This window comes from Rhinoderma darwinii, unplaced genomic scaffold, assembly GCF_050947455.1.
Source record: "Rhinoderma darwinii isolate aRhiDar2 unplaced genomic scaffold, aRhiDar2.hap1 Scaffold_956, whole genome shotgun sequence".
In the NCBI taxonomy this organism is placed as follows: Eukaryota; Metazoa; Chordata; class Amphibia; order Anura; family Rhinodermatidae; genus Rhinoderma; species Rhinoderma darwinii.
Genome location: NW_027464531.1, coordinates 39,201 through 62,568, shown reverse-complemented (window position 1 = coordinate 62,568; position 23,368 = coordinate 39,201). Strand labels below are relative to the sequence as shown.

At 42.7% G+C, this 23,368-nt stretch overlaps 1 protein-coding gene across 1 annotated transcript in view; it reads left to right on the top strand.

The window, feature by feature from the left end:
* The first annotated feature begins 3,329 nt into the window (after nt 1-3,329).
* The window catches only part of ATP6V0A4 (ATPase H+ transporting V0 subunit a4), a 55,323-nt gene continuing 35,284 nt past the window's right edge, over nt 3,330-23,368 (top strand). The window contains exons 1-4 of the mRNA XM_075849552.1: nt 3,330-3,414; nt 5,893-6,077; nt 12,746-12,824; nt 13,944-14,041. Of these exons, the coding sequence (XP_075705667.1) occupies nt 5,958-6,077; nt 12,746-12,824; nt 13,944-14,041 (297 nt within the window). The 5' untranslated portion in view covers nt 3,330-3,414; nt 5,893-5,957. The remainder of the gene's footprint in view (nt 3,415-5,892; nt 6,078-12,745; nt 12,825-13,943; nt 14,042-23,368) is intronic.

The following is a 23,368-nucleotide window of genomic DNA, read 5'->3' as shown; positions in this document are numbered from 1 at the left end:
GATACCAGATTACAGGGGTACATGATACGAGATTACTGGGGTACATGATACCAGATTACAGGGGTACATGATACCAGATTACTGGGGTACATGATACCATATTACAGGGGTACATTATACAAGATTACAGGGGTACATGATACCAGATTACTGGGGTACATTATACCAGATTACAGGGGTACATGATACCAGATTACTGGGGTACATTATACCAGATTACTGGGGTACATGATACCAGATTACTGGGGTACATTATACTAGATTACAGGGGTACATGATACCAGATTACTGGGGTACATTATACCAGATTACAGGGGTACATGATACCAGATTACTGGGGTACATTATACCAGATTACTGGGGTACATGATACCAGATTACTGGGGTACATTATACTAGATTACAGGGGTACATGATACCAGATTACTGGGGTACATGATACCAGAATACTGGGGTACATGATACCAGATTACAGGGGTACATGATACCAGATTACAGGGGTACATGATACCAGATTACTGGGGTACATGATATCAGATTACAGGGGTACATGATGCCAGATTACTGGGGTACATTATATCAGATTACTGGGGTACATGATACCAGATTACTGGGGTACATGATACTAGATTACAGGGGTACATGATACCAGATTACAGGGGTACATGATACCAGATTACAGGGGTACATGATACCAGATTACTGGGGTACATTATACTAGATTACAGGGGTACATGATACCAGATTACTGGGGTACATGATACCAGAATACTGGGGTACATGATACCAGATTACAGGGGTACATGATACCAGATTACAGGGGTACATGATACCAGATTACTGGGGTACATTATATCAGATTACAGGGGTACATGATACGAGATTACTGGGGTACATGATACCAGATTACAGGGGTACATGATACCAGATTACTGGGGTACATGATACCAGATTACAGGGGTACATTATACAAGATTACAGGGGTACATGATACCAGATTACAGGGGTACATTATACCAGATTACAGGGGTACATGATACCAGATTACTGGGGTACATTATACCAGATTACTGGGGTACATGATACCAGATTACTGGGGTACATTATACTAGATTACAGGGGTACATGATACCTGATTACTGGGGTACATGATACCAGAATACTGGGGTACATGATACCAGATTACAGGGGTACATGATACCAGATTACAGGGGTACATGATACCAGATTACTGGGGTACATTATATCAGATTACAGGGGTACATGATACCAGATTACTGGGGTACATTATATCAGATTACTGGGGTACATTATACCAGATTACAGGGGTACATTATATCAGATTACTGGGGTACATGATACTAGATTACAGGGGTACATGATATCAGATTACTGGGGTACATGATACCAGATTACTGGGGTACATGATACCAGATTACTGGGGTACATTATATCAGATTACTGGGGTACATTATACCAGATTACAGGTGTACATGATACCAGATTACTGGGGTACATTATATCAGATTACAGGGGTACATGATGCCAGATTACTGGGGTACATGATATCAGATTACTGGGGTACATGATACCAGATTACTGGGGTACATTATATCAGATTACTGGGGTACATTATACCAGATTACAGGGGTACATTATATCAGATTACTGGGGTACATGATACTAGATTACAGGGGTACATGATACCAGATTACTGGGGTACATGATACCAGATTACTGGGGTACATTATATCAGATTACTGGGGTACATTATACCAGATTACAGGGGTACATTATATCAGATTACTGGGGTACATGATACTAGATTACAGGGGTACATGATATCAGATTACTGGGGTACATGATACCAGATTACTGGGGTACATGATACCAGATTACTGGGGTACATGATATCAGATTACTGGGGTACATGATACCAGATTACAGGGGTACATTATATCAGATTACTGGGGTACATTATACCAGATTACAGGTGTACATGATACCAGATTACTGGGGTACATTATATCAGATTACTGGGGTACATGATACTAGATTACAGGGGTACATGATATCAGATTACTGGGGTACATGATACCAGATTACTGGGGTACATTATATCAGATTACTGGGGTACATTATACCAGATTACTGGGGTACATTATACCAGATTACTGGGGTACATGATACTAGATTACTGGTGTACATGATACTAGATTACTGGGGTACATGATACTAGATTACAGGGGTACATGATATCAGATTACTGGGGTACATGATACCAGATTACTGGGGTACATGATACCAGATTACTGGGGTACATGATACCAGATTACTGGGGTACATTATATCAGATTACAGGGGTACATGATACCAGATTACTGGGGTACATGATACCAGATTACTGGGGTACATTATATCAGATTACAGGTGTACATTATATTGGACATTTCACTGCTGCAGGTGTCATACAGGTGATAGATTCATCAATTCTCCATATATCTGAGTATCGGAGGTCCCTGGGGATTACTAGAATATCCGTGATTAATAATCTCACCTGCCCAGGACTCCTGGATGTAGCAGAGCAGGAGGAGGAGGAGGACGACGACGACGACGCTCTTCATATTGAGGCTCGGCAGAGATTTCCTGCACTGGCTCCGATGTGACTGCAGAGTTACGACCTGACCAGGGACGGAGGGAGGGGCTACCTGTGCTGCAGGAGTCATAGCCCCGCCCCCTCCTCACCTGTGCTGCAGGAGTCATAGCCCCGCCCCCTCCTCACCTGTGCTGAAGCCTCCCATACACAGAATACAGTGTATCCCATAAACACGCTGATAATAATTCATATACCGCCCGCCTATCATCACAATGTAACCGTCTAATCATCAACGACCGCATCCGAAATAAAAAACCGCGTCCGCTACACGTGACCAATATTAAATATAGAAAGTTTAAAGGGGGATTCCCATGTCAGACATTCATGTGTGATGAGTTCCACCTCTGAGGCCGGCGACGTTAACCGCGGGGACGCGGCCGCTGACGGAGAACGTAGAGTAGGCCGCGCGTGTTCCCGGCCTTCATCCACTTCTATGGCAGTTATGGGGACCGCACAGCAGGCGGGTGTCGGGGCCCGATCTTCAGGGAGCTGCAGGTCCCATCATATGTTAATGTCTGAGATGTGATTCATTTTTATAGCGCTAACATATTCCGCAGCGCCGTACAGAAACCGTCATCGCTCACGTCAGCGCTTGTTGACATTGGGGCTTACAATCAAAATGTCAAACTAACCTATCCGTATATTTTAGGAGTGTGAGAGGAAATCGAGAACCCGAAGGAAACGCACGCAAACACGGGGAGAACATGCAAACTCCGCGCAGGACCCCGGCGCTGCAAGAAAACGGAGCGAACCGGATGGTAATAACCCTGTAATCGCTGCATCATTAACACTTCTACAACTTTCTAATCGGGGCTTTACTTTTTTCGTTGTTTCCAAGATCCCTGCTTGCAGTCAGTGAATGGGAACACTCTTGTTTACATTCAGAGGCTGAAAACATGTACAGACCTAATACTTCTCACATCTGAGGGTTTGGCACAGTTGTTTCCAGTCTAGATAATCCTTTGTGAGGTAAACTGCCTGGGCTCCAGACTGATACATTTTACCTGTACTGATACATTGTAGCAAACTATCAGGATAGGAGAGAGATTTGTGCTGCTGTGTTTAGCTCACAGAGGATTGTCTAGACTGGGTAGAACTGTAACAAACCCTCAGCTGTGAGTAAATGAGGTCAGGACAGGTTTTTAGCCTCTGGATTTAAAAAGGAGTGATGTTCCATTTCACTGACAGCAAGCAGAGATCAGGAAAATAGTGAGGAATTTAAACACAGAGTATATTACCGTAGTAAGTTGTGGGACTTGGGAGCAAGTGATAAAGATGCAGCAGAATGTGACTATATTGTATACTGGGAGCACTAGTTACACTGGGGGGATGTGTATCATGACCTCAGCCCAGTACAGAGCCGGCCGGAGGGGCCCGGGGCCACCACTCAACCGGTTCAGTGTTTCCTAAACATGAGCCCTGTGAAGGTGACCCCGGGTGTTTTATAGCTTATTACAGAGCTGGGGGAGGGGATCATAGATGAGGCTACTCTGCCCCATATATATCTATATAGGTATATACTACGCTATATCTACAAGCGTATAAGAGCTGCTGCAGAATGATGGGAGTCGTAGTCCTTCTGGAGGGTCATGCCTAACTACAGGACCCAATTTCTGTCATGACACCTAATAGTTAAAGCATCTTTTGCTGTGTTACCAGTCACTTAAGAGCTAAATATATTTTTGATTATTATTTTTGCCCCCCTTCTGGATCATTGGTTCTTTGGGGGTTAAATGATGGTGAGGGGTGATTGGCAGCGGGGGCAGCTCCACATACCTGGTGTGTTATTACCTATAACTCTACCTGTGCTGCCACAACACACTCAGCTCTGCCGTGCGGGAGGGGGAGCCGGTCAGATGCTGCTCAGTGCAGATCCCGGGAGAAGGGGAGGCGGGGGGGGGGCAGAACATCCAAACACAGAGCCACAAAACCTCAGCAGAGAACAGGTACCAGGAGAGAGAGGAGCTGCCCTGCTGCAGGTGAGTCCCGGCTCCTGCGGGCGAATGACGTTTCCGCTGTTTCTGCCGCGTTCCTCCGCAATAATCCGATTGAGATTTAGAGAGCGTAAACGTAGGCCAGGCGGTCAGAGGACGCGCCAAACGTGTATGATAAATGTGGCTCTTCTTGCTAGACATGTCAGACACTTTATCTCCTGGACGGCTTCGACTACGAGTTTTCTGCGCGAATTCTGGCACAATTTTCGAGCACTTTAAACTGCGCCTCATTTCAATAAGCCACACCCCTTTCGAGACGCTTTCGACAAGCGTCTAGTGAGGTGCAAACATCTGTTCTTTTGGGGCCAGGTGTAGCCGCAGCACAGGAGTAAATCTGCCCCTTTGTGTGGGATTATAATTTGCTGCGCTCCAGTATTGGATTATCGTTCCGGACTACAATCCCCATCGGAACTTGTCCATACTGTGCGCCGTTCACTATACAGAGTGACAAAGAGGCAGAAAACGTCACTGATAAATCCGTAGGGATGAGACGACCAATTCTAAATTGCTCTGGTATTGATTAGTGCATCTCCGTGGTAACCGGATGATCGTGTCGATTCAATGGATCAGATAGGACATAGGGACCCCCAACGGATCTATTTGGAGATTTCAGATTCCCCCACGCAGCGCTGAGGAGCAGCATTGATTGTAACCCTATTGAAATGATTTATGTCCATGACGCTCCATCACTGTATAAAGATCTCTGCTTTCTTTCAGTGAATAGGAACATTCTAGTTTACATTCAGTGTCTGAAACCCGCTCCTGACCTAATACATCTCACAGCTGAGGTTTTGTTCCAATTGTATCCAGTCTAGACAATCCTGTGTGAGCTTAACAGCCTGGACTCTGCCTGATACATTGTAACAAACTATCAGGACAGGAGAGCGATTCATGCTGATGGTTTATACAACTCAGAGGATTGTCTGGACTGGACACATTGTAACGAACCCTCAGCTGTGAGAAGTATTAGGTCTGTACAGGTTTTCTGGATGTAAACCATAATGTTCCCATTCACTGATGGCAAGCAGAGATCTTGGAAAGTGAGGAAATGAAACAAAATCTATTACAAATTTCCAGAAAATCTCACCGCTCAGCACTGAAGATGTTAATAGCGCAGGACAAGTGGAGCGGTAACGTGAAGCCCCCACCTGAGATGTCATTTATTATACTGGTGTCAGAGGGGTCTTTGGGCCCCCAGAATAGTGACGGGTCACAGATCACTAATGTTATTCTCTATGACAGATCCTATAGGTGGAGTCCCCCGATAAATATTTCCCAGGTGTCTGATAAGGGAAAAAGGTTATAAGATGTCGGGGTCCCTATTCCGGAGCGAGGAGATGTGTCTGACGCAGCTGATCCTGCAGGTGGAGGCCGGATATTGCTGCATCGCTGAGCTGGGAGAACTGGGCCTGGTGCAGTTCAGAGATGTGAGTACCGGGCCCAGAGGTGGAATCATCTGCAGGACATATTAATATGTGTATAGGGGACAGAGCGATGTTCTGCAGATCTGTAGAGAGGTCAGTGGTGTAATAATCTGCAGGATATATCACTATGTATCTGTCAGGAGGTAGAGGAGCGATGTTCTGCAGATCTGTAGAGAGGTCAGTGGTGTAATAATCTGCAGGATATATCACTATGTATCTGTCAGGAGGTAGAGGAGCAATGTTCTGCAGATCTGTAGAGAGGTCAGTGGTGTAATAATCTGCAGGATATATCACTATGTACCTGTCAGGAGGTAGAGGAGCAATGTTCTGCAGATCTGTAGAGAGGTCAGTGGTGTAATAATCTGCAGGATATATCACTATGTATCTGTCAGGAGGTAGAGGAGCAATGTTCTGCAGATCTGTAGAGAGGTCAGTGGTGTAATAATCTGCAGGATATATCCCTATGTATCTGTCAGGAGGTGGAGGAGCGATGTTCTGCAGATCTGTAGAGCGGTCAGTGGTGTAATAATCTGCAGGATATATCACTATGGATCTGTCTGGAGGTAGAGGAGCAATGTTCTGCAGATCTGTAGAGAGGTCAGTGGTGTAATAATCTGCAGAATTTATCACTATGTACCTGTCAGGAGGTAGAGGAGCAATGTTCTGCAGATCTGTAGAGAGGTCAGTGGTGTAATAATCTGCAGGATATATCACTGTACCTGTCAGGAGGTAGAGGAGCGATGTTCTGCAGATCTCTAGAGAGGTCAGTGGTGTAATAATCTGCAGGATATATCACTATGTATCTGTCAGGAGGTAGAGGAGCAATGTTCTGCAGATCTGTAGAGAGGTCAGTGGTGTAATAATCTGCAGGATATATCACTATGTACCTGTCAGGAGGTAGAGGAGCAATGTTCTGCAGATCTGTAGAGAGGTCAGTGGTGTAATAATCTGCAGGATATATCACTATGTATCTGTCAGGAGGTAGAGGAGCAATGTTCTGCAGATCTGTAGAGAGGTCAGTGGTGTAATAATCTGCAGGATATATCACTATGTATCTGTCAGGAGGAGGAGGAGCGATGTTCTGCAGATCTGTAGAGAGGTCAGTGGTGTAATAATCTGCAGGATATATCACTATGTATCGGTCAGGAGGTAGAGGGTGCAATGCTCTGCAGATCTGTAGAGTGGTCAGTGGTGTAATAATCTGCAGGATATATCACTATGTATCGGTCAGGAGGTAGAGGGTGCAATGTTCTGCAGATCTGTAGAGAGGTCAGTGGTGTAATAATCTGCAGGATGTATCACTATGTATCTGTCAGGAGGTGGAGGAGCAATGTTCTGCAGATCTGTAGAGAGGTCAGTGGTGTAATAATCTGCAGGATATATCACTATGTATCTGTCAGGAGGTGGAGGAGCGATGTTCTGCAGATCTGTAGAGAGGTCAGTGGTGTAATAATCTGCAGGATATATCACTATGTATCTGTCAGGAGGTAGAGGAGCGATGTTCTGCAGATCTGTAGAGAGGTCAGTGGTGTAATAATCTGCAGGATATATCACTATGTATCTGTCAGGAGGTAGAGGAGCGATGTTCTGCAGATCTGTAGAGAGGTCAGTGGTGTAATAATCTGCAGGATATATCACTATGGATCTGTCTGGAGGTAGAGGAGCAATGTTCTGCAGATCTGTAGAGAGGTCAGTGGTGTAATAATCTGCAGGATATATCACTATGTATCTGTCAGGAGGTAGAGGGTGCAATGCTCTGCAGATCTGTAGAGAGGTCAGTGGTGTAATAATCTGCAGAATTTATCACTATGTACCTGTCAGGAGGTAGAGGAGCAATGTTCTGCAGATCTGTAGAGAGGTCAGTGGTGTAATAATCTGCAGGATATATCACTATGTATCTGTCAGGAGGTAGAGGAGCGATGTTCTGCAGATCTGTAGAGAGGTCAGTGGTGTAATAATCTGCAGGATATATCACTATGTATCTGTCAGGAGGTAGAGGAGCGATGTTCTGCAGATCTGTAGAGAGGTCAGTGGTGTAATAATCTGCAGGATATATCACTATGGATCTGTCTGGAGGTAGAGGAGCAATGTTCTGCAGATCTGTAGAGAGGTCAGTGGTGTAATAATCTGCAGGATATATCACTATGTATCTGTCAGGAGGTAGAGGAGCAATGTTCTGCAGATCTGTAGAGAGGTCAGTGGTGTAATAATCTGCAGGATATATCACTATATCTGTCAGGAGGTGGAGGAGCAATGTTCTGCAGATCTGTAGAGAGGTCAGTGGTGTAATAATCTGCAGGATATATCACTATGTATCTGTCAGGAAGCAGAGGAGCAATGTTCTGCAGATCTGTAGAGAGGTCAGTGGTGTAATAATCTGCAGGATATAGCACTATGTATCTGTCAGGAGGTAGGGGAGCAATGTTCTGCAGATCTGTAGAGAGGTCAGTGGTGTAATAATATGCAGGATATATCACTATGTATGTCAGGAGGTAGAGGAGCAATGTTCTGCAGATCTGTAGAGAGGTCAGTGGTGTAATAATCTGCAGGATATATCACTATGTATCTGTCAGGAGGTGGAGGAGCAATGTTCTGCAGATCTGTAGAGAGGTCAGTGGTGTAATAATCTGCAGGATATATCACTATGTATCTGTCAGGAGGTAGAGGGTGCAATGCTCTGCAGATCTGTAGAGAGGTCAGTGGTGTAATAATCTGCAGGATATATCACTGTCAGGAGGTAGAGGAGCAATGTTCTGCAGATCTGTAGAGAGGTCAGTGGTGTAATAATCTGCAGGATATATCACTATGTATCTGTCAGGAGGTGGAGGAGCAATGTTCTGCAGATCTGTAGAGAGGTCAGTGGTGTAATAATCTGCAGGATATATCACTATGTATCTGTCAGGAGGTAGAGGAGCGATGTTCTGCAGATCTGTAGAGAGGTCAGTGGTGTAATAATCTGCAGGATATATCACTATGTATCTGTCAGGAGGTGGAGGAGCAATGTTCTGCAGATCTGTAGAGAGGTCAGTGGTGTAATAATCTGCAGGATATATCACTATGTATCTGTCAGGAGGTAGAGGAGCAATGTTCTGCAGATCTGTAGAGAGGTCAGTGGTGTAATAATCTGCAGGATATATCACTATGTATCTGTCAGGAGGTGGAGGAGCGATGTTCTGCAGATCTGTAGAGAGGTCAGTGGTGTAATAATCTGCAGGATGTATCACTATGTATCTGTCAGGAGGTAGAGGAGCAATGTTCTGCAGATCTGTAGAGATGTCAGTGGTGTAATAATCTGCAGGATATATCACTATGTATCTGTCAGGAGGTAGAGGAGCAATGTTCTGCAGATCTGTAGAGAGGTCAGTGGTGTAATAATCTGCAGGATATATCACTATGTATCTGTCAGGAGGTAGAGGAGCAATGTTCTGCAGATCTGTAGAGGGGTCAGTGGTGTAATAATCTGCAGGATATATCACTATGTATCTGTCAGGAGGTGGAGGAGCAATGTTCTGCAGATCTGTAGAGGTCAGTGGTGTAATAATCTGCAGGATATATCACTATGTATCTGTCAGGAGGTAGAGGAGCAATGTTCTGCAGATCTGTAGAGAGGTCAGTGGTGTAATAATCTGCAGGATATATCACTCTGTATCTGTCAGGAGGTAGAGGAGCAATGTTCTGCAGATCTGTAGAGAGGTCAGTGGTGTAATAATCTGCAGGATATATCACTATATATCAATCAGGAGGTAGAGGAGCAATGTTCTGCAGATCTGTAGAGAGGTCAGTGGTGTAATAATCTGCAGGATATATCACTATGTATCTGTCAGGAGGTAGAGGAGTAATGTTCTGCAGATCTGTAGAGAGGTCAGTGGTGTAATAATCTGCAGGATATATCACTATATATCAATCAGGAGGTAGAGGAGCAATGTTCTGCAGATCTGTAGAGAGGACAGTGGTGTAATAATCTGCAGGATATATCACTATGTATCTGTCAGGAGGTGGAGGAGCAATGTTCTGCAGATCTGTAGAGGTCAGTGGTGTAATAATCTGCAGGATATATCACTGTGTATCTGTCAGGAGGGGGAGGAGCAATGTTCTGCAGATCTGTAGAGAGGTCAGTGGTGTAATAATCTGCAGGATATATCACTATATATCTGTCAGGAGGTAGAGGAGCAATGTTCTGCAGATCTGTAGAGAGGTCAGTGCTGTAATAATCTGCAGGATATATCACTGTGTATCTGTCAGGAGGTAGAGGAGTAATGTTCTGCAGATCTGTAGAGAGGTCAGTGGTGTAATAATCTGCAGGATATATCACTATGTATCTGTCAGGAGGTAGAGGAGCAATGTTCTGCAGATCTGTAGAGAGGTCAGTGGTGTAATAATCTGCAGGATATATCACTATATATCAATCAGGAGGTAGAGGAGCAATGTTCTGCAGATCTGTAGAGAGGACAGTGGTGTAATAATCTGCAGGATATATCACTATGTATCTGTCAGGAGGTGGAGGAGCAATGTTCTGCAGATCTGTAGAGGTCAGTGGTGTAATAATCTGCAGGATATATCACTGTGTATCTGTCAGGAGGTAGAGGAGCGATGTTCTGCAGATCTGTAGAGAGGTCAGTGGTGTAATAATCTGCAGGATATATCACTATGTATCTGTCAGGAGGTAGAGGAGCAATGTTCTGCAGATCTGTAGAGAGGTCAGTGGTGTAATAATCTGCAGGATATATCACTATGTATCTGTCAGGAGGTAGAGGAGCAATGTCCTGCAGATCTGTAGAGAGGTCAGTGGTGTAATAATCTGCAGGATATATCACTATATCTGTCAGGAGGTAGAGGAGCAATGTTCTGCAGATCTCTAGAGAGGTCAGTGGTGTAATAATCTGCAGGATATATCACTGTACCTGTCAGGAGGTAGAGGAGCGATGTTCTGCAGATCTGTAGAGGTCAGTGGTGTAATAATCTGCAGGATATATCACTATGTATCTGTCAGGAGGGGGAGGAGCAATGTTCTGCAGATCTGTAGAGAGGTCAGTGGTGTAATAATCTGCAGGATATATCACTATATATCTGTCAGGAGGTAGAGGAGCAATGTTCTGCAGATCTGTAGAGAGGTCAGTGCTGTAATAATCTGCAGGATATATCACTATGTATCTGTCAGGAGGTAGAGGAGCAATGTTCTGCAGATCTGTAGAGAGGTCAGTGGTGTAATAATCTGCAGGATATATCACTATGTATCTGTCAGGAGGTAGAGGAGCGATGTTCTGCAGATCTGTAGAGAGGTCAGTGGTGTAATAATCTGCAGGATATATCACTATGTACCTGTCAGGAGGTAGAGGAGCAATGTTCTACAGATCTGTAGAGAGGTCAGTGGTGTAATAATCTGCAGGATATATCACTATGTATCTGTCAGGAGGTGGAGGAGCAATGTTCTGCAGATCTGTAGAGAGGTCAGTGGTGTAATAATCTGCAGGATATATCACTATGTACCTGTCAGGAGGTGGAGGAGCGATGTTCTGCAGATCTGTAGAGAGGTCAGTGGTGTAATAATCTGCAGGATATATCACTATGTATCTGTCAGGAGGTAGAGGAGCAATGTTCTGCAGATCTGTAGAGAGGTCAGTGGTGTAATAATCTGCAGGATATATCACTATGTATCTGTCAGGAGGTAGAGGAGCGATGTTCTGCAGATCTGTAGAGAGGTCAGTGGTGTAATAATCTGCAGGATATATCACTATGTATCTGTCAGGAGGTAGAGGAGCAATGTTCTGCAGATCTGTAGAGAGGTCAGTGGTGTAATAATCTGCAGGATATATCACTATGAATCTGTCAGGAGGTGGAGGAGCAATGTTCTGCAGATCTGTAGAGAGGTCAGTGGTGTAATAATCTGCAGGATATATCACTATGTATCTGTCAGGAGGTGGAGGAGCAATGTTCTACAGATCTGTAGAGAGGTCAGTGGTGTAATAATCTGCAGGATATATCACTATGTATCTGTCAGGAGGTAGAGGAGCAATGTTCTGCAGATCTGTAGAGAGGTCAGTGGTGTAATAATCTGCAGGATATATCACTATGTATCTGTCAGGAGGTAGAGGAGCAATGCTCTGCAGATCTGTAGAGGTCGGTGATGTAATAATCTGCAGGATATATCACTATGTATCTGTCAGGAGGTGGAGGAGCAATGTTCTGCAGATCTGTAGAGAGGTCAGTGGTGTAATAATCTGCAGGATATATCACTATGTATCTGTCAGGAGGTAGAGGAGCAATGCTCTGCAGATCTGTAGAGGTCGGTGATGTAATAATCTGCAGGATATATCACTATGTATCTGTCAGGAGGTGGAGGAGCAATGTTCTGCAGATCTGTAGAGAGGTCAGTGGTGTAATAATCTGCAGGATATATCACTATGTATCTGTCAGGAGGTAGAGGAGCGATGTTCTGCAGATCTGCAGAGAGGTCAGTGGTGTAATAATCTGCAGGATATATCACTATGTATCTGTCAGGAGGTAGAGGAGCAATGTTCTGCAGATCTGTAGAGAGGTCAGTGGTGTAATAATCTGCAGGATATATCACTATGTATCTGTCAGGAGGTAGAGGAGCAATGCTCTGCAGATCTGTAGAGGTCGGTGATGTAATTCTATAGTTTGGGATTTTTACACTTTCCGCTTTGTTGCAGCTGAATCTCAGTGTGAACAATTTCCAGCGCAGGTTCGTGAATGAGGTTCGGCGCTGCGAGGGGATGGAGCGGATCTCACGTGAGTTCACATATAATCAGCTCTCGTCTCGGTGATTATATGTGGGGGGGGGGGGGGGGTTGCAGATGGGAGACTCAAGATCCCGGCCCGAAAAGAGGCTGCAATATACCAGCTGTAACCAGGAGGAGGCGCTGGAGAGTCAGGTCTGTTCTAATCCTCGTATAATAAAATCTTCTGCCACTTTCTAATAGACTTTGTGTTTTAATTGCTAACAATTTTCAAGATCCCTGCAAAGGATGAAAACCTTCTCCTGACCTAATACTTCTCACAGCTGAGGGGTTGTTACTTCTCTGTGAGCAAAGCACACCAGCAGGCAAATCTCTCCTGTCCTGATGGTTTGTTACAATGTATCAGTGCAGGTAACATACATCAGTCTGGAGTTGGAGTCCAGGCTGCTTTAAGAGCACAAGGCCCCTCTCCTGACATGTCTCTTATGGTAATCTGTATATTCCCTATGAGGTAACTCTGCTGGAACATAACTTCTCTTTGTTGTGCCGTTCCTCTGTTATTCTTCCAAGAAATTTGTGAATAAATTGTCAACTGGGTGTTACCATTCCTCTTGTCTAAGGGGCGTGTCCCTACAGTCTCACTCTCTCAGCACTGATTGGACAGTATCAGTCCGTGTAGAGACACCCCCAACTGCTAACACCCTGTTGTTAATTTATTCGCATATTTCTAGGAGAAACAACATAGGAACGGCACAACACGGAGTTCAAAGAAAATATGTTACATTATGGGGAATACAAGTATTTACTCTCTAACTCACAGAGCGTTGTCTAGACCTGATACAATTGTAATGAACCCTCAGCTGTGAGAAGTATTCGGTTAAGGACAGATTGTCAGCCTATAGATGTAAATAATAAATGTTCCCAATCGCTGACAGCAAGCAGAGATCTTGAGAATGGCAAGGAAATGAAACACAAACTATTCTAGAAAGTTGTCGTACTTTTCATGATACAATGATGAGGCTCCAAACCAGGAATTAATCAAATATAAAATGTAATAAATGAGTGAAAGGGAAAATGTCTCCTGTAGTTCATTATAAACGTGACTGAAGCCCCTAATAAATAACGTGCTGACCCCGGAATATAAACTGATGCCACGACTTTCACCTCTTAGGATTCCTGGAGTGTGAGATGCAGAACGACAAGATAATTGTAAAAAACCCTGAGAAATTGCCGCAGACGCCACTGCCGAGAGAAATGATTGATCTTGAGGTGAGCAATGGATGTCATTTATAGGATGATTGTAACAGGGGCGGGGCTGTGACAACCTCTCACACATGATATACAGGCTGGTTGTCAGTAGTAATAGATGAATAGCTGTGACTGTATATAAGATGTGTGGATCTCATGTCTGATCACAATGTAATTATATTATATATCAGTGATGTCAGTAACAGGGGGCGGGGCTGTGACAACCTCTCACACATGATATACAGCCTGGTTGTCAGTAGTAATAGATGAATAGCTGTCACTGTATATAAGATGTGTGGATCTCATGTCTGATCACAGTGTAATTATATTATATATCAGTGATGTCAGTAACAGGGGGCGGGGCTGTGACAACCTCTCACACATGATATACAGGCTGGTTGTCAGTAGTAATAGATGAATAGCTGTCACTGTATATAAGATGTGTGGATCTCATGTCTGATCACAATGTAATTATATTATATATCAGTGATGTCAGTAACAGGGGCGGGGCTGTGACAACCTCTCACACATGATATACAGGCTGGTTGTCAGTAGTAATAGATGAATAGCTTTTACTGTATATAAGATGTGTGGATCTCATGTCTGATCACAGTGTAATTATATTATATATCAGTGATGTCAGTAACAGGGGGCGGGGCTGTGACAACCTCTCACACATGATATACAGGCTGGTTATCAGTAGTAATAGATGAATAGCTGTGACTGTATATAAGATGTGTGGATCTCATGTCTGATCACATGTAATTATATTATATATCAGTGATGTCAGTAACAGGGGCGGGGCTGTGACAACCTCTCACACATGATATACAGGCCGGTTGTCAGTAGTAATAGATGAATAGCTGTTACTGTATATAAGATGTGTGGATCTCATGTCTGATCACATGTAATCATATTATATATCAGTGATGTCAGTAACAGGAGGCGGAGCTGTGACAACCTCTCACACATGATATACAGGCTGGTGTCAGTAGTAATAGATGAATAGCTGTTACTGTATATAAGATGTGTGGATCTCATGTCTGATCACATGTAATTATATTATATATCAGTGATGTCAGTAACAGGGGCGGGGCTGTGACAACCTCTCACACATGATATACAGGCCGGTTGTCAGTAGTAATAGATGAATAGCTGTTACTGTATATAAGATGTGTGGATCTCATGTCTGATCACATGTAATCATATTATATATCAGTGATGTCAGTAACAGGGGGCGGGGCTGTGACAACCTCTCACACATGGTATACAGGCTGGTTGTCAGTAGTAATAGATGAATAGCTGTTACTGTATATAAGATGTGTGGATCTCATGTCTGATCACAGTGTAATTATATTATATGTCAGTGATGTCAGTAACAGGAGGCGGGGCTGTGACAACCTCTCACACATGATATACAGGCTGGTTGTCAGTAGTGATAGATGAATAGCTGTTACTGTATATAAGATGTGTGGATCTCATGTCTGATCACAATGTAATTATATTATATATCAGTGATGTCAGTAACAGGGGGCGGGGCTGTGACAACCTCTCACACATGATATACAGGCTGGTTGTCAGTAGTAATAGATGAATAGCTGTTACTGTATATAAGATGTGTGGATCTCATGTCTGATCACAATGTAATTATATTATATATCAGTGATGTCAGTAACAGGGGGCGGAGCTGTGACAACCTCTCACACATGATATACAGGCTGGTTGTCAGTAGTAATAGATGAATAGCTGTTACTGTATATAAGATGTGTGGATCTCATGTCTGATCACAATGTAATTATATTATATATCAGTGATGTCAGTAACAGGGGGCGGGGCTGTGACAACCTCTCACACATGATATACAGGCTGGTTGTCAGTAGTAATAGATGAATAGCTGTGACTGTATATAAGATGTGTGGATCTCATGTCTGATCACATGTAATTATATTATATATCAGTGATGTCAGTAACAGGGGGCGGGGCTGTGACAACCTCTCACACATGATATACAGGCTGGTTGTCAGTGGTAATAGATGAATAGCTGTTACTGTATATTAGATGTGTGGATCTCATGTCTGATCATATGTAATTATATTATATATCAGTGATGTCAGTAACAGGGGGCGGGGCTGTGACAACCTCTCACACATGATATACAGGCTGGTTGTCAGTAGTAATAGATGAATAGCTGTCACTGTATATAAGATGTGTGGATCTCATGTCTGATCACAGTGTAATTATATTATATATCAGTGATGTCAGTAACAGGGGGCGGGGCTGTGACAACCTCTCACACATGATATACAGGCTTGTTGTCAGTAGTAATAGATGAATAGCTGTTACTGTATATAAGATGTGTGGATCTCATGTCTGATCACAGTGTAATTATATTATATATCAGTGATGTCAGTAGCAGGGGGCGGGGCTGTGACAACCTCTCACACATGATATACAGGCTGGTTGTCAGTAGTAATAGATGAATAGCTGTTACTGTATATAAGATGTGTGGATCTCATGTCTGATCACAATGTAACTATATTATATATCAGTGATGTCAGTAACAGGGGGCGGAGCTGTGACAACCTCTCACACATGATATACAGGCTGGTTGTCAGTAGTAATAGATGAACAGCTGTTACTGTATATAAGATGTGTGGATCTCATGTCTGATCACAGTGTAATTATATTATATATCAGTGATGTCAGTAACAGGGGGCGGGGCTGTGACAACCTCTCACACATGGTATACAGGCTGGTTGTCAGTAGTAATAGATGAATAGCTGTCACTGTATATAAGATGTGTGGATCTCATGTCTGATCACAATGTAATTATATTATATATCAGTGATGTCAGTAACAGGGGGCGGGGCTGTGACAACCTCTCACACATGATATACAGGCTGGTTGTCAGTAGTGATAGATGAATAGCTGTTACTGTATATAAGATGTGTGGATCTTGTGATCACAATGAGGTCACGTTACGCCTTGATCTCCATGCAGGTTCAAATCAGGTGGGGGGGGGTGCGAGCTCGGAGAAGCAAAGACACACTGAGACGTTTCTCAAGGCAAAAATACTTCTGACTTTATTTGCAGAGACACAGAGTTTATATAGTAAAAATATCATATAATTACGTGCAGACACATATACATTCTTGTGGTTTCTTTCCTCATTATTCTTATCTCTACATACGTTGTTCTTATTCCTTACATCTAATTTTTAATCCGGTGTTCTACCCATATCTATCTTGGCTGTACGCCCAGAACCCAAAAAGTCTGTAAACAGACTCCCTAGTTCCTGGTAGTACCCTCATAACATAATGAATTCGCAATTTCTAGTTTCGGCAGAACATCTGCAGATTATCACATTCCATAACCTTTCAATAATACCCAAAATATAGACTCGTTTATCCTTCTACCTTGAAGTAGTACATACATTACACTTATATCATTGATTATAGGTTGTTCTATACCATCACAATCCCTCCTTTTGTGATTTTACCAACACCTAAATTCCAATGCTACTTCTATCTCCTGATAGCAAGGCTTCGATCCATTTCTTCACTTGATTCACACAGGTATGTAGGTGGGGTAATCTCACAACACTCTTTGATCATAATGTATAGGCCTCTGATTGAATGCTTCCCTTATCTTGCAAAATGCATAACAATTGAAACATGTAAGCAATACAAATAATATCATTAAGCAAATCAACGGTTGGAAAAGCACATGTAATATTTTAGTAGCTGTAGGTGAGAATCCTGTAAAAACGTCATACCAGTGATGGGCACTAGCATCTTTTATTGCTGACGATAAATTTATTACTTCCCTAGCTGCTATTGTAGCCAATATTTTCACTTTACTTAGAGTTACATTATGGGCTGCTATCAATTTCTTTACGTCTTTAGACTTTTGTAACACTTGTTTTAACTCTTCCAGTGGCAAACTAAAATTTCCATAGGGCAAAGGTTCAGGTACCCATACAGTGGACATTATTTCTTCTAAAGTAGGCAGGAACACTATAGTTTGGTTCCTCCAAGTCAAATGCGTCACATTGTATAGACATCCTGAAAATGGTCCTATGAGATTAAACTGGCTAAGGGTCTGTCTATTGTTAGTTATTAAACATACATGCTGTGGACCTACTTCAATATATACCTGTAGGTTAGCTTGTGGGATTATAGTGAGTGCGCATACATTATCCTGGTGCTGCATTAGACAAGGTTCATATATCCCTGACTGTCGATTACATACATATCCATGCTCTGTTAATTGGCACAAATCTATATTCCTTGTCTTATTTTGAGAATCTATGTGTGTTCCTTTCATTTCCGGCATCCAATATTGTCCTAATAATGTCACCGGATCAATCATTACCATTGGCATAATAATACATTTGCATAATAGAGTAGGATTTTTCACATGAAATGCTATTAGTCTTCCTGCACACCATCTAGGTGTACACTCAGTATACTCAGGCTGGAACAATAACCACGTATCATTTCTCTTTCCTATGGGCAGAATGTCTGTCCATTTCCTAACATGACTACTAAACAATTTATTCTTAAAATTATTCATCTGTTCTTGTTGCCACATCGTTTTAAGCGTACATACTGTCCAATTTACAAAAGTTGATACATTCTGTAATGTTCTATATTTGGTTAGCATACTTTCATTAAAAACATTTAGGAACAGTTCATCTATAGCTAACCCTTTCTGTTGTAAGACAAAGGTAGTAGGTAATCATGACGCACCTATCCTTAATGCAGTAGATGTGTCGTCTCCCACTGAGTTTAATTTGTTCATAACTGTTTCTAACTGTATACCATTCAATACTCCTAATCCCGTTCCTACCCCTCCTAATAGCGTGTCATACCATTCTCTTTTTTGTCTATGACAGCTGGGGGATTCAGGGAAGGAAATATTGAAGTGTACATTCTCTTTCTGCTGTTGGGTTACAGCGCTCTTACAAGTGTGTGGGATTCTTTCCAGACTTTGTACTGTTATATGTGGCTTAAAACTATCTCTTAAAATTGTTATCAAGAATACAAAATATATTCTATTTCTTATTTCGCTATTATTCATACATAATATCATCCCATCAGTTTCTTTTATTACAATCGTAGAGTTGAGCCTCTCCTTGTTGCATCTTTCATAAATCTTATTTATCATTTCGTTTCTATTTTTACTGGTTGTATATTTCTGTAGATACTGTAAATCTGGTTCATAACAACAAAACAACAGCCGTCTCTTCTTGTATGCTAATGTTGGCTGTTTTGTCTATGTGAAGGTACACAGTCCCTCCATGTGGTCCTTTTTTCCAAGTCCCTTCGGTTGTAGTCACATTTGTAGTATAACACGGGGCATTGGCCTTACAGGTGTAGTTACCCTGCTTTCTATCCACTGTGGCATTCGCCCACCCTGTCCTGAACTGTTCCAGTGATTCTGTACTGATTACGTGTACAGGAGTAGCAGTTCTGCCTTTTTGTATAAGAGCACACGCAACAACCGCCGCAACAACCACAAAGATCTTCATTCTTCTGGCTGAAGAACCTTTTTACAATGACTGGCGTGAATCCAACTTGTCTTTCCTTCGAGCTTCACTGAGGTGCTTGTAACGAGTAGGACTTGAAATGGTCCGTCAAATCTTGGGTCTAGACTTTTCCTCACGTGTCTTTTGACAACGACCCAATCTGCTGGTTCTAGCTTATGCGTCCCTTCAACTGAATCAGGATCTGGAATGGAAGCAAAGACTTGTGCATGCACCTTGGTCAATTGTTTGTTCAGCGTTTATACATAATCTGTTAGTCTACCATACTGCATTTGGAGCACCTGTGGAAAATAACATCCTAATCTGGGAGCCGACCCAAATAAGATCTCATATGGGCTGAGACCTGTTCTTTTTGTGGGCGTGTATCTTACTGAGAACAAGGCTAATGGTAGACACTCGGTCCATGGTTTCCCGGTTTCTACCATTGCTTTTTGGATTTTCAATTTGAGAGTCCCATTTAGTCTCTCAACCTTCCCACTACTTTGTGGATGGTATGGTGTATGTAGGGCTTGACTTATGCCTAGAGCTGACAACACATGGTTCATGATTTCACCCGTAAAATGAGTTCCTCTGTCGCTCTCGATCACCTCTGGAACTCCATATCTGCACACCACCTCGTTGATCAGTTTCTTTGCTGTGGCTACGGCTGTAGCTTTGGTGACTGGAAAAGCTTCTGGCCATCCTGAAAAGAGATCAATACAAACAAGCACATACTCCTAGGTACCAACTTTTGGTAATTGAATATAGTCTATCTGTAGTCTCTGGAACGGATATATAGGTCTGGGTGTGTGCTTCTGTGGTACTTTTACAGTTCTTCCAATATTATGTGTTGCACAGATCATGCATCCTTGTGTAAAACTGCTGGCCATCACACTAAACCCTGGGGCATACCACACCTTGTTTACCAAGTCCATCATTGCCGTTTTTGACTGGTGTGTCTCTCCATGTGTTATTTGGGCCATCATTGGGAACATTGTCTTAGGCAGGCACAGTTTATTCTGGCCTTGCCAGAAGCCATCTTTTCGTAGCGTTGCTCCTTGGGCCGTCCACTTGTCTTTTTCTTCTTTTGTTGCTTGTCCTTGAAGTTTTTGCAGTAGTTCCGGGCTTACAGCTGGTCTTGTTTCCTCTGGATCTTTTATCTGACATACGGCTGCTAACACGGGTAGCTTCTGTGCTGCTTGTTTTTGCGGCTTGGTCTGCCAAAGCATTTCCTTTTGTCTCTGGTGAACTCACCTTAGTGTGAGCTTTAATTTTTACTACTGCTACTTCTGTGGGTAACATCAGGGTCGCCATCAAATATTTTACAAAGTCTGCATTCTTTACAGGTGTACCTGCAGAGGTCAAAAATTGTCTTGCCCTCCATATGGGGCCATAATCGTGTGCAATCCCAAAAGCATATCGAGAGTCAGTGTATATATTTGCTGTCTTTCCTTCTGCATGTTGGCATGCTGCTGCCAGGGCCTTAAGCTCCGCTTCTTGTGCTGAGCGGGACGCTGGTAAGGAGGCTGCTTCTAGGACTACATCTTCGGTGGTTACTGCATATCCTGTAAAAAAAAGATCCTTCTACACAATACCTTGAACCATCCACAAAGAGTATTAGGTCTGGGTTTTGGAGTGGGGTATCTTTTACATGTGCGAATCCCACTGTTTCCTGGGCCATAAGGGCCATACAATCATGTTCATCAGTTTCAGACAAAAATTGTGACCATACTTTACCTACGTCTTCTCCCCCTTGCTCCAAAGGCAGTAAGGTAGCTGGGTTCAATGTAGTACAGCTATGGAATGTGACCTGCTCAGGGAGAAGAAGCGCACAGGTTAATCTTAGATATCTTGCTGTTGACAAATGCTTCAGCTGTACTTGAATAAAAAATAGCAGTAATATCATGTGGTGCAAAACTTGGACTGGAAATGCCAGGACCAAATCTGAGGCCTTGTTTAACATTGAATTTACAGCAATGATAGCTCTCACACATGATGGGGAACCTCGGGCCACAGGGTCTAGTCTAGCTGAATAATATGCTACCGGGCGCTGCTGTGGTCCATGACTTTGTGTGAGAACTGCAGTGGCATGTCCATTTTGTTCAGTACAGTACAAAGTATATGCTTGCGTAGAGGTACTCCATGGATTGGTGTCACAAGCCGCTACCAAACACAACTCCTCCTCATTCAGCTGATAATGCAGAATACTTTGAGAATCTCACTTTTATCAGGTTCTGCAAATTCTTGATTAATACAAAAACAAATAAAAATAAAACATCCCCAAAAACTTTACATCAAATTAACAATGTCCAGACAAGTTTTGTTTTGCCTTCTCCCTCATCCAAATCCATAAAGACTCGTGTGAGTGATGTCACATCGCCTCCTGTGTAACTTTGCTGGAGGGGGATGGTCTCTTACACATAAATCAAAATTGTACCTGATCAGTTCCTTCACCCTTCCCCCCTTTGTGGACTCTGCGAGAGTGATGTAGCAGAGTTCAAAACTACATCTCAACATAACACTAGTTTAACCCCCTGTAATGTACAACAGCCTGAAACAAAAATAACTTTTTCCTGACAAACATTTGATCTTTACAATAACATAACTCATGTGTGAAATCAAAAATAAAACAATTGTAGTTAGTTATTCAATAAAACAGAAAATATTATCTCTGATAACATTAATTACTGCAAACCAATAAACTGTATATAAAAAATAGGGAACGGTGGGGGGGCACATACATTTTCAAACCCCCGTGTCTCACCGTATCTGTAGTTTAATACATCTGAATTAACATCAAAACACATGAAATCTGATCACATCATAACACATAAATATCGTAACTTTTATAACCAACAGCGCTTGCGCAAAAGAGAAGAAATTTATTTCGGTTTGTAGACATTACTGATATATATATATATATATATATATATATATATCTCAGCAGTGCATATTGAGATCCCTTTGTCTCATCAGCCCTGCAGACTGCACCCAGTCAGCCCCCCTCCTCCTCCTCCCAAACACAGCACACTTTAGGGGGGAGGGAGGGGGGTCACAAACTCATTTCTCACAACTTCTCACAATCTTAACACTTTCAATGCCGGCAAAACAACATACGTATCTGCAATCATTCATCACACCATTGTACAGGAATTATCTACGTTAATGTTTAACAGTACAATCTGACGGCCACCATCTCTATATTATGATGACGTGTTGTTTCATCAGTGAACTAAAACTGGAACTTCTGTAAATAGAAAAGACACTACAAATGACAAAATTAACAAGGTGATTATTTCATACTGATTTGGTTGGGCCGGGCGTGGCCACATCAGGGGCAGGGGGGGGGGGGGCAGCCTCTCCCATTGGAAACATCGCGCAGGGGGTTTCCCACCAACAATGAGGACACACTCAACATGAGGTACGGACGCCATTACCGGGCGTCTGCTGGTCCTGTTCTCTAATACATACAATACATTTCTTATTCCTAACTTCCTCTTCTGCAAATCCCTCTAAAGCACTTTTCATCAACTTTCTACCTTCCAACTTCCCTTTGTTCTCCAGAATACCTTTTGCCCAATCTGCGGCTTGGAGCCGCCCTCCTCTTTTTCCCTCTGCCAGTTATCATGCCTTGATCAGGGCAAGCAACTCTGCACTCTGTGCAGAATGTATGACAGGATCAAGGGTCTCATAATATAAGACAGAGGTGTCTGGTGGTTTGGCTGTGAAGGACTGCTTATACATTATTACATTTATCACTTTTCCTGATTCAATCTACAAAATGACACAAAGTCATACAAAATATCTATATCAGCATTTAA